At 37.5% G+C, this 20,552-nt stretch overlaps 1 protein-coding gene across 3 annotated transcripts in view; it reads left to right on the top strand.

The window, feature by feature from the left end:
• Positions 1-20,552, top strand: part of CDH18 (cadherin 18) — a 197,313-nt gene that overhangs the window by 153,431 nt on the left and 23,330 nt on the right. For all 3 annotated transcript variants that reach the window (XM_032220478.1, XM_032220477.1, XM_032220479.1), the window contains exon 7: positions 3,039-3,172. In XM_032220478.1, the coding sequence (XP_032076369.1) occupies positions 3,039-3,172 (134 nt within the window). The remainder of the gene's footprint in view (positions 1-3,038; positions 3,173-20,552) is intronic.

Below are 20,552 nucleotides of genomic sequence, written 5' to 3'. Positions count from 1 at the left end.
CAAGTTTGAACACCCCTGGGGTTTTTTCTAAAGGATTAGGGGTGCAAGGGTCTTGTCACTTGACAGCTTTAAGACTTGCGTGCTTCAAATGCCAGAGTTTCTGAGCCAACATTTTGGTTGCTAAGCAAGAGCGTTGTTAAGTGAGTTTCACCACATTTTACAAGTTGGCCACGCCCACCCCATGACTGCCAAGCCACTCTCGCTTGGTCACATGATTGGCAAGCCACTCCCACCTGATCACATGCCCAGCAAGCCACTCCCACTAAGCAGGCCACACCCACAGAAGAGGTTCTAAAAAATTTTGAAACCCACCACTGGATACAACATATTTTTATAACCATAAGAAGGAATTCTGTATTATAACTAGAGAAGAAGATGACAGCCAAATATTAGCAATACACTGTCATACTGTTTCTCCCTCCCCTCCCTTCCCCTTTCTTCCTCTCTCTCTCTCTCTCCCTCCCTCCCTCCCCCTCTCTCTGTGTCGGTATGCATTTTATATTTTCTGCATACTGTATATATATTTTCTAGAAGCCTTCTTTCCTCTTTCTTAGTGGGAATTCCAATTTTGTCATCTACAGTAACAATACCATTTCAGTTTTCATCCAAAAGTGATCATGCTAATTCTATAATTATACTAATATCAAAGGGAGCATAATTATGTATTCTAGTTTCTAGAGAAAGTATGTAGAATGGTGCCATTCAGTTCATCTTTTACATATTCCTGTTGATATGTTGAAGTGCAGAACTACTGTTAAAACCCTAACCTGCATTAGAATTTTAAAAATACGGGCTGTGTTTTCATTTCAAAGGAGCCATTAAAAATGACAGCAATAGTTAACTCCAAGAGAATAATAATTACAATCTTAGTCTTATGGGAGAGGATTCTTCCTTTTTCGCTAAAACATGTTTTAATATAGGTACTTTATGTTGCCAAGTGTGCAAGCCATCCATATTTAAATTGTGTGATGTGCAAATAGAAAAAGGATGTCATTCAGTATTTCAGTTGTCCATGTATTCTAAATCTTTTTTCTGTATAACTTTGAGGTGTGATTCTTTACGTGTGTGTGTGTGTGTGTGTGTGTGTTTGTGTGTGTGTGTGTCTGTGTCTGTGTGTCTGTGTCTGTGTGTCTCTCTCTGTGTGTGTTTGTGTGTCTCTGTGTGTGTCTTTCTCTGGTATAATTCTGTACATAATAGTGACAGTCATGTTTATATGTTAGGTTTCCCCCCCAACAATCTTAAACTTTTATTAGTACTTTATTTTACTTTGGATTTAATGTCACATTTCCTTTACTGATACATAGCACTGTCATTTGGTTCTGGATAACATATTCTGCTGCATACTATCTATTGTGACCCACCCAATTGTCATTTTATCTTAACTTTTTTTTCCTCACTTTTCTAAACCAGTTTAACTGATCCTTTTGGAAACCTTTCTCTCATTTTGCCTTGCAGTTCTGCTAGAAATAATAGATTGTTCTTTTGCCCAGTTGAATAACCATGGGGATTATGTTTGATTCATGAGTGTTTGTTGAGTTTTTTATTCATTTACTGTTCAATGCTGATCATTTCCTCTTTAAAATATCTCTAAATTGTCCCCTTTGCCTGACCGGAAGCAGCTGGGTGTAGGTGCTAGCATGGAAGAAGAAGATTGGACCATGTGATGGATTGTGGGTGTGGGGACAAGATCATGAACTTTTAACTGGGTGGGATTCTGATGTAATTTCCAGAATTGTGATTCCATAGCAATGTACTAAGATGTCTGCTTTATTAAATTGGAACTTTAAGGATCGTTTTGCCTTGGACTCTGATTTAATTCTACATGATACTTGGGAGGCTGACAACTATATTATTATACAGATTTGTAATCCAAGTGAGAGGAAGAGCTACGGATGAAACAGACAACAATGAGAGACAAAGCTTTAGGAATCTCTACATTCTTTATTTCCAGAATATTTTTTTTGAAATTCTTCTATTTTGAGTAGATTTCAGGAACAGGATAATACATAAGGTATTATACTACGAGGTGGCACAGTGGTTAGGGTGCAGTACTGCGGGCCACTTCAGCTGACTGTTATCTGCAGTTCAGCGGTTCTAATCTCACCGGCTCAAGGTTGACTCAGCCTTCCATCCTTCCGAGGTGGGTGAAATGAGGATCCAGATTGTGGGGGCGATATGCTGACTCTGTAAACCGCTTAGAGAGGGCTGAAAGCCCTATGAAGCGGTATATAAGTCTAACTGCTATTGTTGTTGCTATAATGGAGTAAATAAGTGGAGCAATAGAAAAATACATCTGTTATGTTCACTTAACAAAATAACTTTAATTGTCCAAGGTGGCCTCATAAAAAGTCAACAAGAGTTGGCGCCTTAACTAAAATATTTATAGTATGTCTTATTTTGCTGTTTCATACATATGCTGTAATTTAGCTCATTCATTTATTTGGATTAACATATGTTAATGCTATTTGAACCAATTAAGTATGATTAAATGGATGGCATCTCTTAGAATATGGTAATAATGAATGGAAGTGGTAAAAAAATTTTAGGAAACAACATCTTAGGTACAGTATACAGTATATGCATATAATATACAACCAAAACAGCACTGATGCATTATTCCAACAGAAGCAATACTTGTCTTGATACCCAATAAAAACAGAATCAATTCTCAGCTTTAAAGCTTAACTGTATTATTTATTGTACATAAATTCAGCCAGTCTGCATTCTTGGTAAGATACATGCAATGAAGCAATGTTAGAAAAGATCTCTTCAGGGAGGCTGTTGATTCCAGAAGTGATGTGTTTATTGCTTCCATAAACTGAATGAGGCCATTGGTCAAGCCAAGCAGGAACTGTCCATCCCAATACCTTTAATCATTCAAGACTCTTGATGACCATTCAGTATAGCTGCTTGCAAGAATGCTAGGATTGTGTTGAGGCTCCCTCCCTGAATATAAGTGTAAACAGTTAAGAAAATTGCTCCATGGTGAATTCTTAGTGCTTGTTTTTAACTTATGTTCTCATGTTGTGTGTTCCTAGATATTCCATTGACCACAATACAGAAGACAGATACTTCACTATTGATGCAAACACTGGAACCATTAAGACTGCCAAGGTCTTTGACAGAGAAGAAACCCCTTGGTACAATATCACAGTCGCTGCTTCTGAAATTGGTACGTAATAAGCCCACAGAGTTTATAGTCCATAGGACTTGTTTTCAAGCAAATAGGTCTTCAGAAAGATATACATTGATGGAGAGGGAGAAAATATTTAGTAATTTGAAAGAGAACATGTCATTATCCTCTTTCAGCTGCTCATAATACTTATCAATCTTTGCAGCTGAATAACATGTCAAAGCTACTTTAGTTGTCTAAAATATACAGTTGTTTTTTTATACAATGTTCAAATACTTACATAATGTTAAGCAAATACTTTGTGAGCCTTGGTTCAAACCCATGTTAGAGTACATATGAATGCTATGTTGTAATAAACCAAATTCATAATGATTTTGCTATGATTTTTCCTGTTTTTAACTGGAATGCAATTGTGTTTGAGTAAAAGGCTTTCCAGATAAATCCTGTAAGATTCCAGAGGGAAATAAAGTCCCCAGGAAAAAATGAATGGTGTACATCAAAATGTCTGTTTCCAGTAACTTTACAAAAAAAAAGATATATTCAAGAATTCTGAATATCAAACAACTGCTCACATTCTATTTGGATTCTTAAATGAGCACACGTCAAATAGACACAAACTGGAATTAAAAAAGATCTGGCGATCACCATATTTTGTTTAATAGTATATTTTAATAGGTTTTTTTAAAGGACATTTTGTTCACATTGCCCAAGGCAGAATATTTTATTAGGTTGAAGTTTATTACTATCAGACTCAGACAAATAAAATCTTATTAATGTAATATCTTACCCCAAGTTAATTACCAAGTAATAATCTAAATCAGGATAATTGATAGGAGGAAGTAGAAGCGTTAAGCATGTTTGCCAACTTGGGTCGAATATATATGCAAACTTTGAACTTTGCCAACGATAAACTACATCTAAAGTTTTATAGAACATAATGAACAAACAGTGAATTATTCAGTGTCAAAAATAGCCCACTGTTATGAATATTTTATTATTTTTATTTCTTATTATTGTGTTGCTTTATAATAGCACTTGGAATCCCAGCTGAATAGATATGATTCTTTCTTCTAAAACAACATTTAGCTATCTGGTAGAACCATACACATAAAGGGTTTCAGATAAAAAAATATATATTAATTTATGCATGAGGTTATACATTCATGCAAACATCATCCTGAATTCTAGTGCAGAAAAGTGTTAGTCTTGTTTAGTGGTAGATCAGAAGAGATCAAGGTTTATTTAATAGATGAGATTCCTAGCTTGTTTCCAATCTAGACACTAATCACACTCAACCAGATTTTATTTTGTAAGAATGTATTGGAAACCAATGGATTCTTTTGACCAGATTATGATCAGATTATGGTTTAGTTAATGTACCATACTAAATAATAGCTTGGCTAGCTATTAAATATTAAATAATGTATAAATGGCTCGGATCACATAATGCAGGAAACAATCTACTAAAAGTAACAAGTAACATTCTGCAGTATAATAATATCACTAGATTCTTGATTTTTTTCAATAGAATAACACAATTCTCCTCCTACTATGACTAATAAAAAGGCCCATTTTTCAACCTTTCTTAATGACAGTTTTGCAAATATCCAGATATTCAACCCATTTTACATACCCCCCCTTTACATATAGCAGGAAGCTATATGCATATATTTGTGAATGATGCCTTTGATAGAAAGGTGGGTGAAGTTTGCCTCAAGTCATAATGCCACAAGAATGCATTCTCTAGTTGTTTCCTTTAAATTGAGATGTTTAATATGCAGTTAAGAGGCTGAATATGTTTTTTTTCTTGATGAAACAATCAGCTCTCAAGCTGCATAAGCATCTGTGTCTTGAGTGAGCACACCAATCCCAGAGACCAATAAATGCAGTCTGTAAAATTATACAAGTACTGATTGCAGGTTGCAATTCAATTCCTGTATTCATTTCTGGCACAAATTGTTCAGAGACATCCATCAAAAAGCACACAGATTTCTCATTGGGGTTAAACACGGAGGCAACTACCTCTTTATTAGGGCTTCTAAGTATATGCTTTATTGCTACCCTAGTTTAAGGAGGTGCAGACTCAAATTATTGTAATTAGAAAAGAGAGACCGATCATAGAAAATTCACCTAGAGTGACAAAGTTATTGGACATTGCTCACTAATCTTCATGAATCAAGTTTCCATTTTTATATAATTTGATACTACTTCAATGATAGTTTGCCACTGGAGGGCCACAGGAATACCCATTTGTCCTTAAGGGACCTGTGGTTCCCACCTGATCTTCCAATGTTCATCCATGCATTGTTCAGATGAGCACAACATCACTCTTTAAAACACTTTTTTATTACTTAGTTATTACTCAGTTATGGGTTAACTCAAATAAGAAAAAAAAATGATCATGCTTAGTATCCTGAAATTCCTACCCCATTATTCAAGAAGTATAAGTAATTGCCCCAAGGGCAGGTGTGAGAGGACAGGACAGCCAATCAGGACACTTGTTGATATTAGAATTGATTGAATAGTCTACTTTCCGGAAATCCTTCCTTCCAGGATCTGATTGATTCTAATCTACTAGCTCTAGATCAGTGTTTCTCAACCTTGATGACTTGAAGTCCTGTGGACTTCAAGTCGCCAAGGTTGAGAAACACTGCTCTAGATTCTTCTTCAGGATTGAATCTCCCACCCAAGGAGCCATATAACTTAAGACTACCAGAAGTGTATTGATGATTCCATGGTCTCTATCCAGTGTGTCAATGTGTACTATTATTTGGTTTTCTGTTATGATTTGTTTGTGCTCTGCAAGTTCTTAGTATTTCTGTGTATATACATATATAATGTTAGAAGGAATACAAAATGGCATGTTGAATTATTTTTAAACTTGTTTAAGAAATTTTTCCATACCCTCTGAAACTGGTTGAATTCCCAGATGATCATTTTTTTATATTGATATTATATTTATTATATGTAATATTATATATTATTATATTGATATTATATTCCCAGATGATCATTTTATATATTCCTAGAGTATTTATATAAATATTAAATATAAATATTAAAAAACCTTGTGCTTCTAAATAATGACTTCTTGGCAAGTAGTCAGAGGTGGGTTTCTCCTGGTTCTGTCCAGTATGCCAGAAGAGGTAGTGAAAATCTTCTGTACCGGACCAGACCAGTAGTAATGGTGACTTGGCAATGCCCCCGAACCTCTGTCAGAAGCTTTTTTTTTAAGTCCTTTTTCCCTGCCAGTTCAGGCAGGAGAAAAGAGGTTTTAAAAATTAAAAAGAAAGGGGGGGGGGAGGGAGAGAGGAAGGAAGGAAGGGAAGGGAGAAATAAAAAGAAAGAAGGAATCTCACTTTTTAACTGGGATTCATCAAAGTAGAGAGAAAAAAATGATGTTGCTTTAAATCGGAACTGAGCATGCCTGCCTGTGGAATTCTGGGAGTTGAAGTCCACAAGTCTTAATGCTGCAAACTTTAAATTGAAACCTACTTTAAATTGAAAAAGGAAGTTTGCAAAGTGACATTCAGCAGTTTATTTCTAGGTCAACTGAATAACAAACTGGGTAAAAGGTAGGATTCTTATATGGTTCTATGTTTTTGAAGTTTTGGGGTTTGTGCACTATGGGCTTTGGTTTTTTTTAAAGGGTTTGGATCATTCCCTGCTTGTGAATGGAGCCAAACTTTCTATAGGCTCATTATCTCATTATCTATCTGGCAGGCATGTGGAATGAGCCTTTCTGGGAGTAATATTTTATTTGGGGGTGGGGAGGTGTTAGTTGCTTCCCACAGAGGAAGGGAGAAAGAAAGAAGGAAAGAAAGAAAGAAAAACAGCACAGCAATTTAGGGCTAGAAGGCTACTCAGAGGTCATCTAGTCCAACCCTCTGCTGCAGCAGGAAACCTTACATTGTCTGGATTACTTTGGTGCCTCTAACAGAGAGGAAAATTGCAGGAAAGGAGAAGGAGTTTACTAGCACCAGGCTACCATGAAGAGGAAGGCAGAGATAGTCATTGACTTACTGTATGACTAAAATTGAGTCCAAAGTTTTGGTTGCTAAGCAAAAGTGTTGTTAAGTGAGCTTCGCCACATTTTACCCAATCCATGACATCTCCTGGTAAGTGACACCACGTTGGCCATGCCCACCCAGTCACATGGTGCTAAACCACACCCACAAAATAGACCACGCCCACAAAATAGGTTGTAAAAAAATTTGAAACCCACCACTGGAAGTCGTGGCAAACTGAAGACAGTTCTGTGGTCCTCAGAGCTGGTGACCATGCCAGACCAGAAGCTGACAAATGGATTGGCTTCTCAGAATTCCTTTCTCAAAAAAGAAGACGACTCAGGATGATTTATATGTGATCTATAAAAACTTCCCACGAGATGACTGTAAAACAACAGGATTTACAGTTGTAAGTGCTGGAGAATTGCTGTCTTGTCCAGCTCCAGTTGGAACCTCCAAGCAGACACTGGACACCATACTTCATTACTGAAAATTACTGATGAAAAGATTCTTATTTTGGAATAAACATCAAAATAGAGATCAGCAGATCAATTTTGGAAAGCTATAAATTGATTAAAGAGCCAGTTAGAGTTGAAGTATCACTTTGAAATTAATTACAGGAATCCTTCCTGTGGGGTGCCTGAATTTTATTTAAAAATATGAAATATTTTAAATTAATTATATAAAAAAAATTCTTCCTATGGGAAAATGTTGTTGATTGGAGGAAAACATGATAAGAGGGGATTTTGAAGTTTGGACTCTAGAGGAACCAGAAAGAACTAAACATTATTATTGAAGGAAAGAAGTTGGGGGAGAAACTGTAGAAGACTTTGAGGATATTTGGGAAAAATGCATACAGATGTTTCTCTCAAGATTACCTGGTACTATAAAAATGACATTTAAAGACAGGAGTCTTTAAAGACTCCGAAAGACTTCAGGAGTGGGCGGCATACAAATCAATAAAAACTATAAACTATAAACTATAAACTATTTTGGTAGAGGGACAGACCTTGCTGGAGAAAATTGAGTCTGAAGGTGATTTGAATAAAAATAACAGGTTAGAAAAATTATATGAAACAAGATATGACCTTTGATTTACAAATAAAACCAGCTAATGTCTTAATAATTACAAATACTAAGTTGGATTAATCAAGGTTAAAATCTGTATGCTGTTATTTGTGGTAATACTGGACTTTTGCTGATCCAGAGCAAAGGATGAAGCTTTAAATACATTTATAGATCAAAGATGAGATATGAGAGGAAGGGATTTTTTTTTTCTTGTAGAATCAGAGTACTGGTAAGTTATTGAAATTGTTTGTACTTTTTTTGATGAAGAGGGAAGTAATTTTTTAATATGCATGTTTTCATTATTATATTTTTATTTTTGCACTTTTTAATTTTTCTATTTTTTTTCTTAGTTTGTATTTTTTTATATTTTTATTTGTGAAAGCTAATAAATTAATAGTGAATTGCTTGTAGCTTACAAAAGCTAAAAAAATATTTTTTTAAAAAACACCGTGTGCTTCCATTTTCAATTTGCTGCAAGTTACAATGTATAAGTCCAGACAAATTGTTTTTAGTTTCATTGTATGCCATCCAGAGTCAGTTGTTTATGAGATGAGCATCTATATAAATTTGACTAATAAAGTTGCTTTTAAACTTGGATATTGCTTGAAGTCAGCACAAATAATCTGGTATCTTCTCAATGTTTTGAACTGCACTTTCCATCCATTCTGGCTAATGGTGTCCGCATTATAGTTAGCAATAGCAATAGCAGTTAGACTAATATACCGCTTCATAGGGCTTTCAGCCCTCTCTAAGCGGTTTACAGAGTCAGCATATCGCCCCCACAGTCTGGGTCCTCATTTTACCCACCTTGGAAGGATGGAAGGCTGAGTCAACCTTGAGCCGGTGAGATTAGAACCGCTGAACTGCAGATAGAAAGCTATAGAAATGTCAGCTGAAGTGGCCTGCAGTACTGCACCCTAACCACTGCGCCATCTCGGCTCTAGTTCAGAATTGCATTGCCTGATCTTGTTTATGGAAGCAAATAACTTCAAATTGTGAATTCTAATCCTGGCTAGTTTTCTTCAACAGCAAGTAATACAGCTCTCCATAACTGTTAATAATTTGGAAGAGGTATTTCTATCCCAGAATAAACACAGCGCCTATTTGCTATTTAAAGAATAAACATCTTCTTTCAAGCAAAACTGGAAAGTAGATGTGTATGCGGTAATACATAGCAGAGAGGGTTGGGTAGTGCAAAACACTTCTTAAAAATTGTTTTCAAAGCATGCATAGCCACAGCAATCAAGTCACTAAACTAGGTCAAGTAACTATCTTTGTGTTGTTTCAGTATTTATTTCAGTTTGTTATTAACAAAACCCATTTTATTTAAATGACGAGGAGTTTCATTTTAATGAAAATGTTACTGTTAATGAAGACACTTAACCCTGGATCCCTTTCATCCAAGCGAGTGATTATGTAATTTCATCTTTAAAAAATTAACAGACAGAAAGGCTTGCACGCTTTCATGGATTCTGCACCAATCAGTTCTGATAAAATGTCTACAATTGTCTAACAATGTTCAAAATTAGAAGCAGAGGGTTTCCCCCCCCCACATCTCATAGATAGATAGATAGATAGATAGATAGATAGATAGATAGATAGATAGATAGATGGATGGATGGATGGATGGATGGATGGATGGATGGATGGATGGATGGATTAGATATAGATATAGATATAGATATAGATATAGATATAGATATAGATATAGATATAGATATAGATATAGATATAGATATAGATATAGATAGATATAGATATAGATATAGATATAGATAGATATAGATATAGATATAGATATAGATATAGATATAGATATAGATGTGCTGTATTTGTGATAGAGATAGAGATAGAGAGATAGAGAGATAGAGAGATAGAGAGATAGAGAGATAGAGAGATAGAGAGATAGAGAGATAGAGAGATAGAGACATAGACATAGACATAGACATAGACTTAGACATAGACATAGACATAGATTAGATATAGACATAGATATAGATATAGATATAGATATAGATATTGATTTAGATATTGATTTAGATTTAGATAGAGATAGATTTAGATTTAGATTTAGATCTAGATTTAGAAAGATAGATATAGATATAGATGATATAGATATAGATATAGATGATATAGATATAGATATAGATATAGAGATAGAGAGATAGAGAGATAGAGAGATAGAGAGATAGAGAGATAGAGAGATAGAGAGATAGAGAGATAGAGAGATAGAGAGATAGAGATAGAGAGATAGAGAGATAGATAGATAGATACGCCAAATGTATGTGGGAATTAACAGAAGGCAAGATGATGGTTATGGCAGTGTGATTGAAACTCTATCCCTTTGCATTTTCTTGTCGTGTTGACACACATTAAAAAAACAGAAAAACGAACAGAGCTTGAGACATTTCAGTTCATTTCAGTTTAGTTCATTAATTAATTGATCTTTTAATGGCCAGGCAAAGACAATTAAGTAAAAGGAAACCAAATGGAAGTTGTTTTCACAGTATGAGCCTTGGAGTGGGACCGCCAAAGCTAACACTATTAAGGTGACAGAAAAGGATGGTTGCCATAGCTCAGAGAAGTTTAGAGAATTGCTGAGAAAACAAACTCTTGTGACCAATCTTGTAAAGGTAAGTATATGTAAACTTGAATTGAAGGCCACTAGGATTTTTTTAGGATTGTAATCTAAACTAGGAAATTCTTAACTTAAAATCATTTGTATCATGGCCAAAAATCCTCATAGAGGTGTGTCTATGAAAATATCAGGTAGCAAACTCAATTTGAAGGAATATTCCTCCCTCTTTATCATTATATAGGAAGTTGAAACATTTTTTCTTTAAGTGTCTTCAACCTTTAGATGCCTATGATATGCATCAGCTAGGATAAAATAGTGGCAGTCATACTGGCATATTTCTGCATTTGATGCAGTTCAAGAAGAGGATGGGTTAAATTGTAGCTGATATCTGCAGAGGCTATTAAATAATCAGCTTTTAAAACAAGAGAGGAAGTTCTCCAGCTAGACAGACATGGGGGATGTGATCTCTGAAGAGTCTCACATGAACCCTCTCTGACAAACGTGCCCCGGGGATCCTTTTTTGGATCAGAACCCCCCTGGAGGGGGGGAGTGAAGAAGGGAAGCATCTCATCAGACCTAGAGGGAGGCAACAGGTCCCTCACAGGTTGGAGATTTGCCTCATGAATCGAGTGGGGGCGGCAGCAATATGGCTGACAAGATGCTGACTTCCAGTCAAAGTAAATGAACAAGAAGGTGCAAAAGAGATGAAAGACTGGTAAGAAAATATATCTAACCCACAGCCATAAATCTAATCTGGAAAAGGCAAAGAAATCTTCAGAGCATAAATAATATTGATGGTTAGATCAGGATTTTCTAAGAAAGAAAGAAAGAAAGAAAGAAAGAAAGAAAGAAAGAAAGAAAGAAAGAAAGAAAGAAAGAAAGAAAGATGGAAAGAAGGAAAGAAAAAAAGATGGAAAGAAAGAAAGAAAGAAAGAAAGAAAGAAAGAAGAAAGAAAAAGAGAAAAAGAGAAAAAGAGAAAAAAAGAAAAAAAAGAAAAAAGGAAAATGGAGGGTTGAAACACCAGCCCCTACCAAAAGCTATTTGTCTGAAACAAATTCGGACAGAAAGGGAGAAAGAAGAGAAGTGACAAACCCACTCAAATATAAACTCTAAATTTGTTTTCAGATTTGAAATAGAAACCAAACATTCCGAAGGATTTATTTTTTTGAACTTCTTCCAACTAATATATCTTAAGCAACTCCAAAAAAAATCAAGAAAAAAAAAACTTCTTCTCACTGATAACTTAACCTTGACTGCAGGAATTTTTAATTAACCAACTGCCATAAATCAGAATTTGGGAAAGCAGGAGGCAAAAGAGAAATGTACCCGAATCTAGCTGTTTGAAAGTTTGTTCCAATTGATATGTTTTGAGCAGCTGAGGTCGACCGGAGAAAGAAGGTGGCAGGGGAAAGAATAATAACAGAGTCAAGAACTGGGAAATGCGAAGGTTTCCCCCACCCCTTTCTTCCTTTTTTTTCTCTACAAAAGGTTTAGATGGCCCCGGCTTCTCATCCGGTTCCACGGTAGTTGAATTAACTAAATTTAAGATGGACCAGAACCTCAAAATAAGACTTGTATAACTAACTGCAATTTTGGAACTGGACATTAAGGAAGAACAAAAGACCAAGATGGCTCCCATAGCTCTTCCCAGAGGTGGGTTCCTACCAGTTCGCACCTATTCGGTAGAACCGGTTCGTCAAATCTCCCGAACCGGTTAGAAGAGGTTCCACCAGTGGACCCGGAAAGCAGGCCACACCTACAGAAGAGGTTCCAAAAATATTTGAAACCCACCACTGGTCCTTGGATATGATTATTCTACACTATCATGCTCATAATTATAAAACTCAGGGCCTCTGTGAAAGGTAAGGATGACTACTGCATTTGTGGTGCAATCAGAACATTGCGTGTGTTGAACGCAAACCAAAGATGCCTTTTAAAAAACAAGTTTACATCATATTCTTATGCATGCCAGTGCTGTGTGTGAGGTAATTTAAGGTGGTTCTGACAAGTGTTGTCGGCATCTTCATATCCGGTCACATGAGTGGCAAGCCACTCCCATCCGGTCACATGGGTGGCAAGCCACTCCTACAAAGGAGGCCACACCCACAGAGTAGGTTCGAACAATTTTTGAAACCCACCACTGGCTCTTCCCCACAGCAGTAGATGAATTTAAGGTGGATCAAAACTCTGAAATAAGAATTGTACAACTAACTGTAACTTTGGAACTGGATATCATGGAAAACTGGGAATTTGAAGAACTATGTGAAATTATATAAAAAAAAAATATATGCATAAATCATTAAAATCAAGCCTAAATAGAATTCTGAACCCAGAGAAGCAGATATCTAAAGAAGAACGGGGGAAAGACAACGAAGGGGTAGAAATAGAGGGAAATAAAAAGCAGATAAAAAACTCCATTGGTCTTGGCAATGGTATAGGGAAAACTGTAAAAAGGGGAGGTGTCTCAATAAAAGGGAATAAAAACAGACAAATGTGTTTTTGGATGTTGTTAGTGGCATAAGGAAAATTGAATTATTTGGACAATACCATAAATTAAAAAAATCAGGAAAAATGCAGAGGAGAAAAAAAAACCATTATCTTGATCTCTAAAACATGGTTAGGGAAATTGTTGGCTAAGCCAGGCTTTCCCTCGTATGGATTTAGAAGATGGGGATTGTAACCTACTACATCCCCAGAGGATACCAGATCTTATAGGAAGGACTACTGTGTGGATTCTTTCAGAGACTTGTCAAAGATAAAGGAAACAGAGCAATTTATTTTTCAAGAGGTGCTAAATCAAAGTCAGCGGTACCATTTTGTTGAAAGATTCCCTTTGTATAGAGAGAGGGAATTGCTACCTTGTTCCTAAAATGAGTTACCTTTTATCAAAGCAATATAAATAAGGACTCTCCCCTCAAGAATAAAAAAAAAAATTCCTCTAGTTGCAATAAAATACTTTCTAACTATTTTTCTGCATATCCTTATATTACGGTCTCTCACAAACAAACAAAAAAATAGCTTTAAATAACTGGAAAATAAATCTTGTAAAATGCACACAATTGCTTTACGTCCGTTTCCAAGCAGGCAAAGTGAAATTTCTGTATGAAAGAAAATTGCACAAATGGTTCTCTGGTAATAGATGTATATTTTAGAAAGCAATTTTGAAACGGATTGTTTGCGTGACTTATCCAGATCATTTATTTAGATTTTTTGTTTTCTTTCCAAACACTTTGCTAGACAGGAGAGCAAAAAAACAACAACAACAACCTACCGATGAGGTTTAGAGGAACATATTGGAGGATAATAAATTATTTGGAGAAGAAAAATGACAGATTACTACAGGCTTTATTAAGCGCCAACACCCTGAAATGCCAAAACATAACAACGACCATATTTCTTGTGTAGACTCACAAACAGTATTCTAAAAGGGTATAATTTTATAGCCTGGTCAATATTTTAGCAGCCATGTAAGGAAGAGGAGAAAGGCTGATTTTGTTTTATTTGGTTTCATTTCCCCTGCAAGATTTGCTACAAAAGATAGCAAGTGCTGGTCTGTTTTTACCCTCTCCTCTAACTCAGCTATTGTTCTGGTTGTCTACCTTTCTCTTATTTTATGGGGAGAGGGGGGTTATGGGCAGATGAGCATTCACGGGAATGAAGCATGTGGGAAAATGCAAAAACAAAATATAAAAACCCACCAGGCCTCCTCCGAATTCCATCCGCCGGCCAGTGTCGACTGGCGACTACCCAGAGGAGAGCCTTCTCTGTGGCTGCTCCAGCCCTCTGGAACGAATTCCCCATGGAGATTCGCACCCTCACCACCCTCCAGGCCTTCCGCAAAGCCCTTAAAACCTGGCTGTTCCGACAGGCCTGGGGCTAAAGAACCGTTGCCCCTATCTCGAATGGTATGATTGTTGCGTGTTTTAAATTATGTATTGTTTTGTGTTGTTGTTAATTTGTCTGTATCCCCCTTCCCTGGTTTGAGTTGTGAGCTGCCCTGAGTCACCCTTCAGGGGAAAAGGGCAGCATACAAATGAAATAAACATTCATTCATTCAAACATTCATGTACCTCTCTGTGTTCCTTATAGATTTTTGTTTCCCCCCCCCAAAAAAAAAGCATATTAGACAGATAATTGACTAGCTATTTGCTTCAACGTATCCAAAGAAACAGGTGACAGGCAATAGCAATAGCAATAGCAGTTAGACTTATATACCGCCTTCATAGGGCTTTCAGCCCTCTCTAAGTGGTTTTACAAAGTCAGTATATTGCCCCCAACAACAATCCGGGTCCTCATTTTACCCACCTCGGAAGGATGGAAGGCTGAGTCAACCCTGAGCCGGTGAGATTTGAACAGCCGAACTGCAGAACTGCAGCCAGCTGAAGTAGCCTGCAGTGCTGCATTTAACCACTGCGCCACCTCGGCTCAAGGCAAGGGATGTCATTGAAAGTTGGGGTATGTGGGGGAGTTGGATTAAGTAAAGGTAAACTGTATCCTCCTAACCAAAATGGGACAACTGGAGAACAATTCTAAACAGTATGCTTTAAAACTTCCTTCAGATCTTTAACTTAGGTAAAGGTTCCCCTTGCACGTATGTGCTGGTCCCATGATGGTGAACCTATGGCACCCATGCCACGGGTGGTATGCAGAGGCCTCTCTGCTGGCACACGCCCCAGCTGAGCCCCACCAGCCAGCTGATGTTCGGATCTCTGCAGCACATATTGTTTAATCAAAATGCAGTTAAAACACTATACAAGTCAGAGGTGGGTTCCTACCAGTTCGCACCTATTTGGTAGAACCGGTTTGTCAAATCTACCAAAACGGTTAGAAGAGGTTCCACCAGTGGATCCGGAAAGCCGGCCACACCTACAGAAGAAGTTCCAACAGTTTTTGAAACCCACCACTGATACAAGCCATCAAGAATATAACTATATACATCCAACAGGAACAGGAAGTGCCTCACAGGAGCAGATAGAGGTAAATCCTAGCGTGGCAAGAAGTGCGTCACTGAATAATGGAGATGAATGCTAGAGAGGAATAAAACTGCATACAAAGCAGGCATAACACCTACAATACCGTAGGCATGCCCAGGGGCTGGGGGAAGGAGCGCAGGGGGGTGCCTCCCACTCTTCTTTTTTGGTCCCAGGAGGCTTCCAAAATGGGGTGCCGGGGGGGGGGGTTCCACTATCTTTAACTTATCCAACATAAAATATTTCAGTACCATTTTTAGTATCTACTGCATTGTACAATAATAATGAAAAACAGTTTTTCATAAATTAATTGAGTGGGAGGCCACCGATTTGGTAAAGTATCTCCTTATTCCAAATTTCTGGGAAGTTCTCTATATTTATGTCAGTAACTCTTCAAGGTACTCTTTAACTTTTCAAAACTAGCTGGATGCTTAGGGTCTTCTGAGATATTTTTCTGGGTCCTTTTCCTAGTGAGTGTAGTATTTTAGGTTGCTCTTGTAGCACATTAGTGTTTGGACAGGCTTTAATAAAACTCAAATCCATCTAGTCACAATTTTAGGTATTTCATCTCCCCACAAAAAACAAACAAACAACTCTCTCTGGATACATCAATATACAAAAATTAAGATGGGTGTCCCAGAGAGTGCTGAAGTAGAGAAATCAAACAATATACTGTATGTTCTGAATCTAAAATGACAGCCAAGAACAGTGGTGGGATTCAGCCAGTTTGCACCTATTCAGGAGATCCGGTTGTTAACTGTCTAAGCAGTCCAGAGAACCGGTTGTTGGAAGGAATCTCATTTTGTTTTTTTTCCCCACTTTACAGGGCTAATCCTGTAAGGAAGGCAGGAAGGAAACATTCTGGTGTTGTTTCTAGCCTAATCTTGATTGCCCTGCTTACAGAAACTGCCTCTCCGGTTAACCCTTATGACATTGTAACAGCTAAGGGGAAGCGCCCATTGACCTGAGTGACATTGAGTTGGCCATGCCCACACAGTCACATGACCATTGAGCCCCGCCTACCCAGCTGGTTATTAGGGCAGAGAACCGGTTGTTAAATTATTTGAATCCCACCACTGGCCAAGAAGATATCAAAAAGAGAATGTAGAAAATTCTCAATTAGTGTATATCAGTTTCCCGATTATCAGCATATTTTCAGAAGAAGATTTTTTTTTTAAATGAAAAAGTAGTTTTAAAGAATTAGGGTGTCCATTTTCTGTGACATGGATTAATGTTTAAAATGAGAAAAACTTAAACCCGGAGCAAACTGACCAATTTTGTTTGGCTTCTAGTCCTTCATTATTACCATCGCACAGTTATCAGTTTGATATGTCTGGTACCCTATGATTAAAGTAAATGAGTTCAACCTTTCATTGTTCACACTTTATTATAGGATTGTAACTCCAATGCATAATGTAACATTCATTTGCACACATAATTGTTACAGCATGTTAATCCCCTAACCTGCCTTGTATTTGGCAGAGAATACTGGATGATTGCCTATGCAACAACACTGCTAATGAAATTGTTTTGTTCATCCTGATGGCTAATTTATTGGAGATTTATTTTTCTTTGGTGAATTATTTAAAGGGCAAATTCTTCCCATATTGCTCCTGTTTTTCTCTTTTTGCATTTATAATTTACCGTGGGAGCCAAAGAACATTCAAACATCCCATAAGGTGATGATGAGACAACTTGATCCTGCTAAGATTTTTTTTTCCTAATTAGTTGGTTGTTTATATTTCTCAAAGGGAGCAGAGTCAGAAGGATCCATTCAGTGAAAAGCATAGAGTAGTAAAATCTGGCTAGAATTGATTTTAGCATATTGATTTGAGCATGCTGAAGAATATGAGCATTATGGACTTCCCGCTATTTTAAATTTAAATGTAAACTTTATTTTAATGGTTTTAAATATCAATTCTATTCAAATATGCTATATATGGCTGAAGAAGAAAAACACACACACTAAAACTGTTCCTTAATGCAATATTTTTTGTATTTTGTGTCTCAGAAAGGGAAGAAAGGATTTGAAAATTAAAGTCTACATGTGTTCCAATCTTAAAAATTGGATTTTTTTTTTAATGTTGATGTTTATGAACAAAGGATATTGCATTCATGCATCCATTGTTATTCATGCTTCCTTGGATCTATTTCCAATTAAGTGGTATTTACTCCTAAGGAAAGAGGTATAAGGTTGTAATACAAGGTGGCTTGCAAAGAAATTTAGAGCCTCACCAAATTCAATCACAATGGAATAGAGAGCAATTCAGATGCAAGTCAGCAAGACTAAAGTAGTTTTTTTCTTGAGATATATTAGTAGTATTGTCAGTACCACAATCACAAATACCTACAACTCTGATTAAAGAATAGAGTTTCTCTAGTTTCAGTTCTAATTGGAAACAACGTTTGGACATTTTGCTTGAAATTGAAGAAAACTAAATTTTAATCTTCAGATTTGATGTCTAGAAGTGTTTATTATTATAGGAGTCCTGTATGCTATAGCTTAAAAGATCATTGTATTTTATCTTTACATCTGAACCAAAGAAAGTTAGCTATTATTATTTTTTTACTATAGCTTTTTCATTTTTTGCCTGTGCCACCCAATTTTGCTTTCCCCGCTAACCTTTCCTTATTTCCTTTTATTTTTTTCCTTGTACTTTATGGGTTTTTTTGAAATTCTGTTAAAATGCCATTGGTCAAATATTTCAAAAAGTAAGCAAATTATGTATGTGTTGTGCAGAAATATGATCCAGATTTTCATGTATTTATTCTTTGCCTATTTTTTTTTGTAAGGCAGGCATGTAAGACACCTAAAATAATGAAATTTATGGAATGGATTGTGACTATAATCAATAATGGCTAGTGTTGTGGCCCGGCAGGAGCCGTTGGAGCTGCCGCCAGACTCCAACAGCGAAGGGGCTTATGAGTCAGCCTCGGAGGAGGTGGAGTACCCTGGACAGGGTGTCAACTTCGAGCAGGGCGAGGAGAGACTGGTTGGCCACCAGGTGGGGGTGGAGCCTTGGATCAGAGGGAGTGTTCAGGGAAACACTCGTGAGTTGTTGCAGGATGCATCCCGTCGAAGGGTTACTCGGTGGAAGGGACAACTGAGTACTTACAGGAGATGATTGCGAGCAGCTGTTGCTCATTGGGATCCTCTCCTGAGTATAAAGGGAACTGTTGGTGCCATGCCCTGGTTGCAGAAGTCCACGTTCTGTTCCATTCCTGTTCTAGTTATGGTTCTTGTTCGCATTCATAACCCGAGAGAAGCCAACTTGGATAAGTGGTTTTGAGATAAGAAAAGCTGGGTTTGCATTTTGTTATGAGCTATAGGACTTTTGCCAGAGCTATTATCTTTGTTTATTTGGGCTTGCAGCCAACAAGAGCTTGGACTGATTAAAAGGAACCTTTTGAGTTACGTAGCTTTTGGCTTTCATTCCTGGACGGAGAAAGGGGGGTCAGAACAGGCTAGTAAGGTAATGATGCAGTGGTGGGTTCTGGATCCCGTTGCTACCGGTAGAGTGCAATGGGCCCAGAGTCCATTGCATGAACACGCACAATGCACGCACACACATGCACAGCACATGCATACGTACTTACCATCTGTGCTGCTCCGTCATGCCTCCGTGACGTTCCAGATGCTCAGTGGAGCATCGTGCAGGTGCCATACGCTCTGTGCACATGTGCGGAAGCTCCGAAGATCTCAAATACAGGAAAGGATGGAGGGCGAGTGGGTGGGCCCTCCGGAGCACCATCCTGGAATGGTACCCAATACTCCCAGCAGGCACCAGTATGCCCCGGTCATAGCCTATCACTGTAATGATGGGATATATGTCTGCTGGTTTTACAAAATTTTCAGTGACAATGGCAATTTGATGGGGAAGGAGAAACCAAATGATTGGGGTGGTTGAATATTTTCATTTCGAGATAGGTATTGTTGTGGCCCAGCAGGAGCTGTTGGAGCTGCCACCAGACTCCGACAGCGAGGGGCCCCATGAGTCGGCTCTGGAGGATGTGGAGGACCCTGGATAGGGGTCCGACTCCGAGCAGGATGCAGAGAGGCTGGTTGGCCACCAGGAGGTGCCTGAGCTTGGACCAGTGGGGAGGAGGCAAGGGAGAGTGATCCAGAAGCCAGCAGTGAGTTGTTCCTGGATGCTCGGCTCCGAAGAGCTAATAGGCATCAGGAACAGTTGCGCAAGTACAGGAAGTAATTGCACTCAGCTGGTGGTCATTAGGCTCCTCTCCAGACTATAATAAGGACTGCTTGTGCACGCGGCCCTCTTGCAGAAGTCAACGCATTGACTAAAAGTTGAAGAACTTTTGTAACTAGCTTGGCAGGCTGGATTGCTGCCAAGGTCCTTATCTGTTTGTTATGCTTGGCTTTCAGCCACCGAGGTTTTGGTTTCTTGCTAATAAAGTACATTCCAGTTAAGTTTGTTTTGGCATTCGTTACTGGATGGAGGAGGGGGTCAGGTATAGATGGAGCTTTTCTCTTTTTTCAGTAGGGGAATAACACTTCCTTTCATACTTATTTGTGATTCATTTGCCTACTCATTTTAATTTTATATTCTTTTAAAAAACAAAAGCAATACCAGAGTGGTTTAATTTTTTTTAATGAGTTACTACTGAGTTTAAAATAATGTCCCCAAAACAAAAGCAACAGGAAAAGCATATCATCTGAAGAAGATCTTTAACTTCTTAATATTTTAATTGACTTTTCCCATGCTTTAACAGACCAGAGCTCCTAATTATTTATTGTATATTAAATTGTAAACTCTAATGAAATTAGCTGATGATT

The sequence above is a fragment of the Thamnophis elegans genome, chromosome 6, assembly GCF_009769535.1.
Source record: "Thamnophis elegans isolate rThaEle1 chromosome 6, rThaEle1.pri, whole genome shotgun sequence".
NCBI lineage: Eukaryota > Metazoa > Chordata > Lepidosauria > Squamata > Colubridae > Thamnophis > Thamnophis elegans.
This window is presented reverse-complemented; position numbering and strand designations above follow the sequence as displayed.